Below are 10,796 nucleotides of genomic sequence, written 5' to 3' on the forward strand. Positions count from 1 at the left end.
TTAATTCTGTTTCCCCACAAGCTTTTTAAAGTACTCCCCTAGAACAGGGATATGAACACCACGACTTACTGAATTCACACTTTGGTAACACGGCTGGTAATTGTGAAAGGTCAGGCCCGCACCCCAGGCTGCACCATGCCGAGGTCTGAATGTTCACTAAAGCCCTAGCGGTAGAGAAGTGTGGTTGGTCTGGAGGGCCTTTAAGGACCCCCTTTCAGCTCCGGGGAGCCTTAAGCTGGGGAATTCTCTGAGACAGAGTCTGCCCCACCTGCCGGAATGGGGTGCGGGGTGCACGCGGTGCAGGTGAGCAGGAGGGCTCAGCTAAGGGTTTTCTTTGTCTGTCTGGTTTCGCTGATTTTCAGGATGTGACCCTGGATTCTGAGAAGCGACTGCACCTGAGGGTTGGCGGTTTCACTCCGGGAGGTGAGGGGAAGCTGGGAGGGGGATTTGCTGAAGTCATGCCCAGCCCTGCGGGGTAGGGGCCCCAGAACTCTCCCATCCACATCTGGGCGGCTGGCAGGTGTCCCCCCACCTCCCTCACCAAACCTCCTTCTCCACCCAGATTCCTTCCCTGGGACAAAAAGGACATAGGCGGGGTCGGTTTTCAGGTTTTTAATTTTTTTAAAATTTTTAAAATTGTGGGTGTATTTCTGGCGGTGGGGCGGGGCAGGACCCCCCAGGAGGGGTTAGAGGAGGCCAGGGCCATAGGAGGGACGGGTGGGGCTCTTTACTCTCGGATCTTCAGTTCCCGCGCCATCTGACAGAGGGCGCAGGGCAGACAGAAGGTGAGGGCCGCCCAGTCGCGCCCGACGGAGCCCTGGAGGGTAGAAGAGAGAGATCAGGGGCCGGCCCTGGGACCCAGGAGGCCAGTCCCCAGCCCCTCGCTCCCTGCGTCCCGGGCCCGCGCGCACCTGGATGCGGTAGCGCTCGCGCATGCCGGTGCGCAGCGAGTGCAGGCCCCCGGGCAGGTAGGGCGCGCAGCAGCACTCGCCGAAGTCGTCGGAGATGCGACAGGCGAGGCACAGCGGCGCGAAGGTGCCACACAGACCTGCGCAGGGCACGGGGCGTCAGCGGCCGGGTCGAGTCTCCCAGAGGGAATTCGGGGTGCGGGAAGGTGGGAGAAAGGGCTTGAATGGGGGTGTGGGTGCTGGAGGGGGAAGCTGAGCCCGGGAAGGTGGGAGTGCTGCGGGCCCTGAAGGGTGAGGGCTGGGGGGCGGGGCGGTGACAGGGCCCCTCCCGAACTCACAGACGGGCATATCGTTGCAGCAGTCGGTGAGCCCCGTGTGCCAGTCACTGAGTTGGGTCTGGTAGCAGGTGCTGGCGCACTGTGGCTGGCTGGTCACCGGGTAGGACATGGCTGCGGAGGTGGGGGGCAGCGGTCAGCCGGCAGCCTCGAGGCACCCCTGCCACCCTTCCGTCTGCCGGGCAGTCTGGGCAGGGCCGCTAGGCCGCCCGCTGATAGGACACCCCCGTGTCTGGGCACGGACACCCCAGCCTGTCCCTGTTGCTACGGCCGGCCTCCTGGCCATCTGCCACGCCTGGGCCTGGGGTGCTGGGTTCCAGCATGTTGGGGGCAGGGGCCTCTGGGCGGAAGCAGGTGCCCAGGGGAGGGAGGCGGCCGTGTTCCTGGCACAGCGATCCCACCTTTGCCTTTCACGTTGTCGTGCATCTCAAACTGCATCTTGCTGGCCCTGGGGAGGTGGCCTCGCTGACGGCAACAGTGGCGGAGTCTGTCCCGCGGACGCTGGATAGTGGGGAGGGGAGGGCGGGGCACTGGGGCACTGGGGGCTGGGTTCTCAGAGGGAGGGGAGCTGGGGAGAAAGAGGCCAGGTCAGCCTGCGGCTGGCTGGGGGACATAGAACAGGGGATGGGGAGGGCGGGGCGAGAAACTCGCCCCATGTCTTGCAGCTGCCCGACAGACCCCAGACCACAGAGTACGCTACTCATCCCAGGTGCAGCGCTGGAGAGAGACAGCAAGGGGCAGACACAGAGCCAGAGACAGAGCCAGGCGCCCACAGAGGTGCTGTCAGGGGAGCCCGCACTCGCCCCACACTCTGGCTCCAACAAGCCCAGGTTCCAGGTGGGCACCGAGGCCAGACAGGTAGAAGGAAGGGCCTGGCTGCTCACCGCTGGCGGCCTGGGTCAAGGGCCGCAATGCCGGGGACGCCAGGGCCCAGGAATTGCCAAATGCAACCCAGCCCCCAACACAGGGGCCTGGGAAAGGCAGATGTCCAGAGAGAAAGGAAGAGACAGAGAAACAGAGGAGGGGAGAGGAGAGCGGAGCAGAGGGCTTCAGGGTGCTCCTACCTGCAGGCCTGCGGTGGCGCTGATGGAGACAGGTGTGGGTGATATGGGCGCTGAGTTCTCAGTCCAGGTCCAGGAGCCACTTATATGGGCCGGGCCACGTAGCCTTGGGCGGGGCTCTGACAGAGGTGCCCAGGGAGTCCCGCCGGTCTGGCTAACCCTCTGCCCGCCACTGGGCTTTTCCGCCGCCCCTCTCTGTTCCCCACCCCTCACCCCTCTTTGTGTCACCTCCCAGGACCTGGGGAATAGCATAGGGGGAGGGGGAGACAGAGGAAGGGGGTAGAGAGAGAGGGAGAGAGAGAGAGATGGAGAGGGGGTGGCGAACACACAGAAGGGAGGCAGAGAAGTGGCGAGAGGGGAGAGAGAGACAGGAAAACCCAGGGAGGTGGAGAGGGAGATGTGGAGAGACAGAGAGGCACAAAGATCCGGGGAGAATTAGCAAGAACATGGGGGACAGGGTTCCGAGAGGCACAGGGATGGAAAGGTGGGGGCCACAGCACAGGCTTTGGGGGAGGGGAAGGGGAGGAGGAGGTGGGCAGGAGACAGGAAGGGGCGCTTCCTTTGTGGGTCCCTCTCCTTGGTTCTTGGTGATGTCCCCCTCCCCTGCGAGGGTGTCCCTGTCCCCCACTCAGGGCCAGGAGATGCACGGGGGCAGTGCATTTAGTGAGTGATTCATGCTGGAACCAAAGGCGTCGACACACCTTACTGCACCCTCACCGCACCGCACCCGCACGCTGGGCAGGGAGGGGCCTGGGGCTGAAAAGCCACAGTTCCTGAAGGCAGTGGATGTGGCTCAGGTCACAGCACGGGGCCCAACGCAGCAGGGGCCAGAGTGGGTGGGTGGGGCGGGGCCCGGACCCTCGGTCTGAAGTAAAGCGGGCAGGGGCCGGGTCTGGCGCTAGTCCAGGCTGCACATCCCTGAGCAGGGGAGGGGCTCCTGCAGGGTGAGGGAGCAGGGGCCTGGATGCCTCCCTCGCCAGTCTCCCCCCAACAGGCCTGACAGGGTTGGAAGTGACTCAGTGAGGGAAGCGGTGTTAGAACTGGGTGGGGTTCCCAGCACGGGTGTCACCCCAAAAATGTAGGAGGCACCAGAAAATGGAGGTGTCACCTCCAGAGAAGTTGGTGCCATCACCCCACTGGGGACGGATATGGGGTGATGGCAGGCAGGTCACTGGCTGGTACCTGGATCCACTCCCTGCCCCCATCCCCACCCCACGCCCAGCACACCAGGACCTGAGGTCTCCCGACTTCCTGGATGGCCGCTGTCCTTGTCCCCAGAGCAGTGGGCTCATCGGCTCGCCTGTGCATTTGTGTCACTCGGTCGGGGAGCCTGAATGTTTGGGGGAGCCTGAGGCTCCTCCCCACTCGTGTTCCTGCTGTCTCCCCATGACCACATCTTCATCCCTCCAGCTCCAAAGCCCGTGTTGTTCTCCCTCATCTCGGCAGATCTGCTTCTAGACCCTGGGGGCCTCCTCCCAGGCTCCGTCTCTGTGCCCTCCTCCTGGAGTCTCTGTCCCCCTATCCTCAGGGTCTCCCCTCATCTCTGCCCCGTTGAAGCCTGGCCCCGCCCCCTGCTGTCCAGACCCTGGGCTGCAGTGACTCAGACGCCCCTTGAACTGTAGTTTCATCTCCTTCATGACACGGAGGAGGAGCCCGATGACATACGGCGACTCACGAGGATGAGGAAACAGGGACTGGGAGGTGACCTGCTGGGGACGGGGCGGGGCGGGGGGGATGGCCATCCCCTCAAATGGAGTTCCCAGACAGATCATGGGACATCTGATGCAATTTTCATTTCGGATAAGCAACAGATTTTTTTTTTTTTTTTTTTGCCTTATGCATTATTTGGCATGTACTTGCACTTTTTTTTTTTTTTTTTTAACTGTGTACACAGTTAAAAAGGTACACTGGGTTTCCTGTGTGTCCACTTGCTGAGCCTGGAACCCTGTCTTCAAAGTGGACTTTGGTCCCTCTGTCCCCACAGCCCAGCCCTCTCTCCTCCCTTCCTCCTCCTCTCCCTTAGAGTAAATGGGGGCCCCCAGGCATTGTGGCTTGAAGGGTTAAGCCACAGTCTGTGACACCAGCATCCCATATGGGTACCAATTCAAACCCTGGCTGCGCCACTTCCAATCCAGCTCCCTGCTCATGTGCCTGGGAAAGCAGCAGAAGATGGCCCAAGTGCTTGGGCCCCTGCACCCATGTGGGAGACTTGGAAGGAGTTCCTGGCTCCTGGTTTTGGTCTGGCCCAGCCCTAGCCATTGTGGCCATTTGGGGAGTGAACCAGCAGATGGAAGACCTCTCTCCCTCTGTCTCTCCCTTTTCTCTCTATAACTCTGCCTTTCAGATAAATAAAAGTAAAATATTTATTTATTTATAAAATAAATAAAAATAAAAGATTTATTTATTTGAAATACTGAATTACAGAGAGGGAGAGACAGAAAGAGAGAGAGAGAGCGAACTCTTCCATCTACTGGTTCACTCCCAAAATGGCTCCCCGAGATGGGTCAGTCGAACAGGAGCCAGGAGCTTCATCTGGGTCTCCCACATGGATGCAATGGCCCAAGGCTTGGACCATCCTCTCCTGCTTTCCCAGCTCATTAGCAGGGAGCTGGATCAGAAGTGGAGCAGCTGGGGTTTGAACTGGTGCCCATTTGGGATGCTGGCACTGCAGGTAGTGGTTTAACTCGCTGTGCCACAGTGCTGGCCCCATAAAAATAAATCCTTTTTAAAAAATAAATGGTGGGCCGGCGCCATGGCTCACTAGGCTAATCCTCCGCCTTGTGGTGCCGGCACACCGGGTTCTAGTCCCGGTCGGGGTGCCGGATTCTGTCCCGGTTGCCCCTCTTCCAGGCCAGCTCTCTGCTGTGGCCAGGGAGTGCAGTGGAGGATGGCTCAAGTGCTTGGGCCCTGCAACCCCATGGGAGACCAGGATAAATAACTGGCTCCTGCCATCGGATCAGCGCTGTGTGCTGGCCACAACGCGCCAGCCGTGGCGGCCATTGGAGGGTGAACCAACGGCAAAGGAAGACCTTTCTCACTGTCTCTCCCTCTCACTGTCCACTCTGCCTGTCAAAAATAAAAATAAAAATAAAATAAAATAAATGGAGCTCCCAAACACTCTTTCCAGGCTCTCAGGCCCTCTCTCCCCAGAATCAGGCATCCGTGCCAGGTCTGAGCCCAGTTGCCCAATGTGGCTTTCACAAGGCGTGTTGTGCCATCCATGGCCCTGGTGGAACCGGTCAGGCTAAGCTGACAAGTGAGGTGGGCCCTCTTCCCATCCTGAACCTGCTCTTTCCTTGAAGGCCAGCCCAGTGGGACTGGCAGCAGAACTGGAGGGACTCGGGGAGCTCTGGGTGTGTCCCCGAGGCTGGATCGGGGTGTGTTGTGTCTCTGTGGCTGTGTGGGGACTGCCTTGATACCTCCTTGAGTTGTCTCTGCGGCCTGGGGTGTGGCCTCGGAGGGGCTCTCCTCTAGCTGTGTGTCCTCCTGTGATGCTCCACACTGTGTGCTTCTGGTTGGGTTTGCTGTGGTCCTGGAATTTCGACTGGGAGAAGGCAGCAATTATTAAATAACTGTGGAACCAGGAAACCTGGTTTCAAATTCTGACTGCTTTTTTTTTTTTTAAATATTTATTTATTTGTTTGAAAACCAGAGTTGAGAGAGAGAGAGAGAGAGATCTTCCATCTCTGGTTTACTCCCCAAATAGCTGTAATGGCTCAAGCTGGGCTGATCTGAAGCCAGGAACCAGAAGCTTCTTCCAGGTCTCCCATGTGGGTGCAGGGACCCAAGGACTTGGGCCATCTTCCACTGCTTTCCCAGGCACATTAGCCGGGAGCTGGATGGGAAGTGGAGCAGCTGGGACTTGAACGGGTGCCCATAAAGTGGTGGCTTTACCTGCTATACCACAGTGCCAGTCCCCTGACTGCCTTTTATGGGCTTTGAAACCTGGGGCATGTCACAAAACACTTGACCTCAGTCTTCCCATCTGTAAAGTGGACTCTAGGAAATAGGGTTGTTGAGAGGATTAGACAAGTTCATTTATGTAAAGTGCACAGAATTGTGCCTGGCACTTTGGAAAAGTTTTGTGATGATGATGAGGGTGATGATGATGATGGTGTTGGTCTGGTTGCTGGGGAAACAGAGTGAGCAAAAGCAAGTATTGGGCCGAGTATGTGGCGAGTGGTTAAGATGCCTGCGTCCCATATCAGAGTGTCTGGGTTTGAGTCCGCACTTGGATTCCAAATCAACCTCCTGCTAATGCGTACCCTGGGAGGCACCAGATGGTGGCTGAAGTACCTGGGTCTCTGCCACCCACACGGGAGATGCGGGTGGAGTTCTGGAGTCCTGGCTTTGGCCTGGCCGGCCCTGGCTGTTTACAGGCCTTTAGGGAGTAGATCAGAGGATGGAAGATCTCTCTCTGCCTTTCAGTAAATAAAAGTATATAAATAAAGCTTTAAAAATTCCAAACAGGGGCCGGCGCTGTGGTGCAGTAGGTTAATCCTCTGCCTGCGACGCCAGCATCCCATATGGGTGCTGATTCTAGTCCCGGTTGCTCCTCTTCCAATCCAGTTCTCTGCTGTGGCCTGGGACAGCAGTGGAGGATGGCCCAAGTACTTGGACTCCTGCACCATGTGGGAGACCAGGAAGAAGCACCTGGCTCCTGGCTTTGGATCGGCGCAGCTCTGGCCATTGCAGCCATTTGGGGAGTGAACCAATGGACAGAAGACCTTTCTCTCTGTCTCTCCCTCACTGTCTGTAACTCTACCTCTCAAATAAATAAATGAAATCTTAAAAAAAAAATCCCAAACAGCAGGGGCTGGCACTGTGGCATAGCAGGTTAAACTGCCTGCTGCACTGCTGTCATCCCATATGGGTGCCAGTTCGAGTCCCGATTGTTCCACTTCCGATCCAGCTCTCTGCTATGGCCTGGGAGAGCAGTAGAAGATGGCCCAAGTCCTGGGCCCCTGCACCTGTGTGAGAGATCTGGAGGAGGCTTCTGGCTCCTGGCTTCAAGTCAGCACAGCTCCAGCCATTGTGGCCATCTGAGGGAGTGAACCAGCATATGGAAGACCTCTCTCTCTCTCTCTCTGCCTCTCATTCTCTCTGTGTGTAACTCTGACTTTCAAATAAATAAACAAGTCTTTTAAAAAAATTCCAGGGCCGGCGCCGCAGCTCAATAGGCTAATCTTCCACCTGGCGGCGCCGGCACACCAGGTTCTAGTCCCGGTCGGGGCGCCGGATTCTGTCCTGGTTGTCCCTCTTCCAGGCCAGCCCTCTGCTGTGGCCAGGGAGTGCAGTGGAGGATGGCCCAAGTCCTTGGGCCCTGCACCCCATGGGAGACCAGGAGAAGCACCTGGCTCCTGCCATCGGATCAGCGCGGTGCGCCAGCCGCAGCGCGCCGGCTGCGGCGGCCATTGGAGGGTGAACCAACGGCAAAGGAAGACCTTTCTCTCTGTCTCTCTCTCACTATCCACTCTGCCTGTCAAAAAAAAAAAAAATTGCAAACAGCAGGTCATTGCTGTTGTTCCGTCTGGTTGGGAATGGACGGGCGGCCTGGCAGTGGGCAGGCATGGTTGCAGAGCAGGGCATGTGAGACAGGATGTTTCTTGTGTGTTGTCCGTGCGGGGAGTTGCGATTGTGTGCCTGTGCCTATGTTTGTGCTCACAGGTGAGTGTACAGAGATGCAGGGTACGTGTAGGTGCAAAGGTGACGTCACTCCTACGGCGTCTCGTGAGGGCGCATGTCTGGAGTGGTCTTGCCTCTCTGGCTTTGGCGTGCTGCATCTGGAATGCTGAGAGCCCCTCTCTCATCCCTGGGGCCGCTGTCTGACAGGTGACTCCCTCTAAAATGAGCCTCAGTTTCTGTCTGATGGGGATGGTGGGCCCAGCGGCCAAGGAGGAAACTCAAGGGTGAAAGGGAAGGTGGGAGGAGACTGGCGAGGCCAGGGAGAGGCTGAGAAATGTGATGGTGACGATGGCAGGGTGGGGACAGAGGCAGAGCTGCACAGAGGCACGTGCACATTTGTCCACCGGTCCCATAAGCATTTGCTGAGCCCCCGCAAGGTGCCTGGACCTCTGCTGGCTGTCAGTTCATGGTCTGGGGTGTCCAGATAGATGAAGACCCACGAGGAAGGTTGCTGTTGTCCCGGGCGCCTGCCTGTCTCCATCATGGGCCTTAGAGACAGTCCTGAGCGCTGGAGACACGGAGAAGGCGAGGAAGGGAGAGGTCCTGCCCCGGCCCGGTTCTTCCTGAGGCCTTAGGTGTCCAGATCAAAGTACGAGGCCGTGAGGGGAAGGGCCCTCCCTGGCCGGGAAACCCCCGTGAATCATTTTCTAATCATTGCCTCGTCGGAAAATGACACTTCTGCCCCTTCCTAATCACTATTTTGACCCCAACCAGACCCAACGCCCACAGCAAGAAGGGTTGGACATGCTGGTGTCACGGTGCCAGGGGAGGCGATAGCTGGGAGTCCCCAGGCTCCTCCCCTACACCCGGGCATCCCGGCTCCCAGCCCCTCTCCTCCCTCTCAGGGCCTGTCTTTGTCTCTTTGTCCATCTCATCTGTGTTTTCCATCTCTCCCGTCTCTTTATATCTGCATCTTGCTCCTCCCTCACTGGGCCTCAATTTTTTCACTTGTAAAACGGGGATAATCATAAGAACCCGATCCCTTAGAGCTATGGTGAGGGAGATGTGAGATAATTAGGTAAGGTGCTCGGCGCAGAGCCTGGCCACGGGAGACTCAGTACAAGACAGCGTGCTGGTGTTGTTATTATGATTATCTCTACATCAGTATCTGTGTTTCCCTGAGAGTCTCCGGGCCCCTCCTACTCTGGGTTCCTTTAGCAGACAGCACTCTGACCCTGACTGCCCTCATAGGGATGTGGAAGGGCCAGTTGGGGCCAGAGCTTCCCTAAGCCTCTGCCCTGTTCATCTTCAGGTCGGCTCCACCTTGGAACATTGCCCCTGGGGGGCAGAGCCTGGCTTGCTCGCATTCCACAAATAACCTCATAAAAATCTGAATTCCAAGTCTGTCATCGCTGGGCAGGCCGGGGACTGTGAGGACCGGGGGGTCCCACGCCCCTCCTCCCTCAGACTCAGAAGTCGGGACCTTCAACCCCTGCGTCCTGGGTCCTCAGTACCCCCTTTCCCCGCTTCAGCATTAGGGGCTCTGATTCCCAAGCCCCCACGGACCCGGCGTGGGTGTTGTGGTACAGCGGGCTGCTTCCCATGTCAGAGTGCCAGGTCTGGCTATTCCGCGCTCCGCTCCAGCTTCCAGCCAGTGCGTCTGGGCACCTGCCACCCCCGTGGGAGACACGGATGGAATTCTTGGCTTCTGGTCTGGGTCGGACCTAGCCCTGGCTGTTGCAGCCATTTGCGAAGTGAACCAGCCGAAGGAAGACCGATCTCTCAACTCTGTATCTGTTGCTCTTTCAAATAAATAAATATAATAAATAAAAAAAGACCCGTGGATCAGGCCAGCAAATAGCCCAGATAGGTGCCATCCAGAAACTCCATTCATGGCCATTCTGCCAGACTAAACCGCAACCTTCGGTCTCTACAGAGGCGGGCCCTAATCGCTATCGTTGCTGTGATAAGGTACCCTTGACGTCAGTCACTATCAGCCAGCCAATAGACACTCCGCCTCCCACCTCCCTGGGCCACTCAGAGGTGCTCTCTCTAGTAGGCGGGACCCACAGCCAAGACGGACAGTCATAGGCTGTCGCAGATGCCAGTCTCCGCCAATCCGCGCGGGTCCGCCAATAGACCGGGAATCTGCGCGTTCCGGTCGGGTCCGCTCCGAGGCGAGCCTGTTCGGCAAGTCCGGCGGCATAGGCGCTTTCCAGCACGCCCAGTATTGGAATTCTGGACACAGTTCGGACGGGAAGCGGTGAGGCTTGGTGAGGCTTGCGGCGGAGGGGGGAACTCTTCCAGGGCGAGCCCATTTTTTTTTTTTTTTCTGTGATAAACAGCCCGGGATATTCTGCCATCGTGTCCGTCCACCCATTCCCCGGCCCGCTGCCTGTCCTGCTCATCTATGCGTTCAGCCCTTCCTGCCCTCAGTTTCCCTCCGGCAGCCGCTCACTCACCGCTCGCTCGCACTCACCCACTCATTACTTAAACATTTCCTGGGGCTTCTGCTGTGTGTAGCCTCTTGCGGGGCGGTGGTGGCGACCAGGGTGAGTCAGGCCTGGGCTCTGCCCTCGGGGAGCCCGAGTCAGAGGGCAGGACAGACGCTGATGGGCAGGAGGGTGCAGGGGAGCCCAGGAGAGTCTCTTCTGGGTTTGGCGTGGTCAGGCAAGGGTTTCCAGAGGCGGAGCAGGAGCCAGGCAAGGGTGGAGAAGAGGGCGTGGGGAGAGCGTCTGCAGGGCCAGTGCTGGAGTTGGTCCTGGGGGAGATGAGGCTGCGTAGTGGGGAGCCATGGAAGGGTTTGGAGCAGGGGAGAACCAGGTCAGAGCTGGGAGGAGAGCGACTGGACAGGGCCCAGGCGGTGG

The 10,796-nt window shown here is 58.4% G+C and overlaps 1 protein-coding gene across 3 annotated transcripts; it reads right to left on the reverse strand.

The window, feature by feature from the left end:
• Nucleotides 1–597: 597 nt before the first annotated feature.
• CNFN (cornifelin) lies at nt 598–2,460 on the reverse strand. 3 transcript variants are annotated; one of them, XM_008249688.4, is made up of 5 exons: nt 2,308–2,458; nt 1,645–1,811; nt 1,247–1,357; nt 912–1,048; nt 598–817 (listed from the first exon to the last, which is right to left on the reverse strand). In XM_008249688.4, exons 2-5 carry the CDS (start codon nt 1,679–1,681, stop codon nt 728–730), a joined length of 375 nt encoding a protein of 124 aa, XP_008247910.1. In that variant the 5' UTR covers nt 1,682–1,811; nt 2,308–2,458; the 3' UTR covers nt 598–727. The 3 variants fall into 3 exon arrangements, with proteins under 3 accessions (XP_008247910.1, XP_002722354.3, XP_008247911.1); XM_002722308.4 differs by having other exon boundaries at nt 1,645–1,744; nt 2,308–2,427; XM_008249689.4 differs by lacking the exon at nt 1,645–1,811 and having other exon boundaries at nt 2,308–2,460.
• Nucleotides 2,461–10,796: the final 8,336 nt, after the last annotated feature.

Source organism: Oryctolagus cuniculus, chromosome 18 (assembly GCF_964237555.1).
Source record: "Oryctolagus cuniculus chromosome 18, mOryCun1.1, whole genome shotgun sequence".
NCBI classification, from domain to species: domain Eukaryota; kingdom Metazoa; phylum Chordata; class Mammalia; order Lagomorpha; family Leporidae; genus Oryctolagus; species Oryctolagus cuniculus.

Bases quoted from the DNA above. Each gene is read 5' to 3' on its own strand.
- CNFN (XM_008249688.4), bottom strand. From the start codon at position 1,681: ATGCAGTTTGAGATGCACGACAACGTGAAAGGCAAAG. The intron at 1,358-1,644 runs GTGGGATCGCTG...CCACCTCCGCAG, and splicing joins CGACAACGTGAAAGGCAAAG to CCATGTCCTACCCGGTGACC. The intron at 1,049-1,246 runs GTGAGTTCGGGA...TGCCCTGCGCAG, and splicing joins CTGCAACGATATGCCCGTCT to GTCTGTGTGGCACCTTCGCG.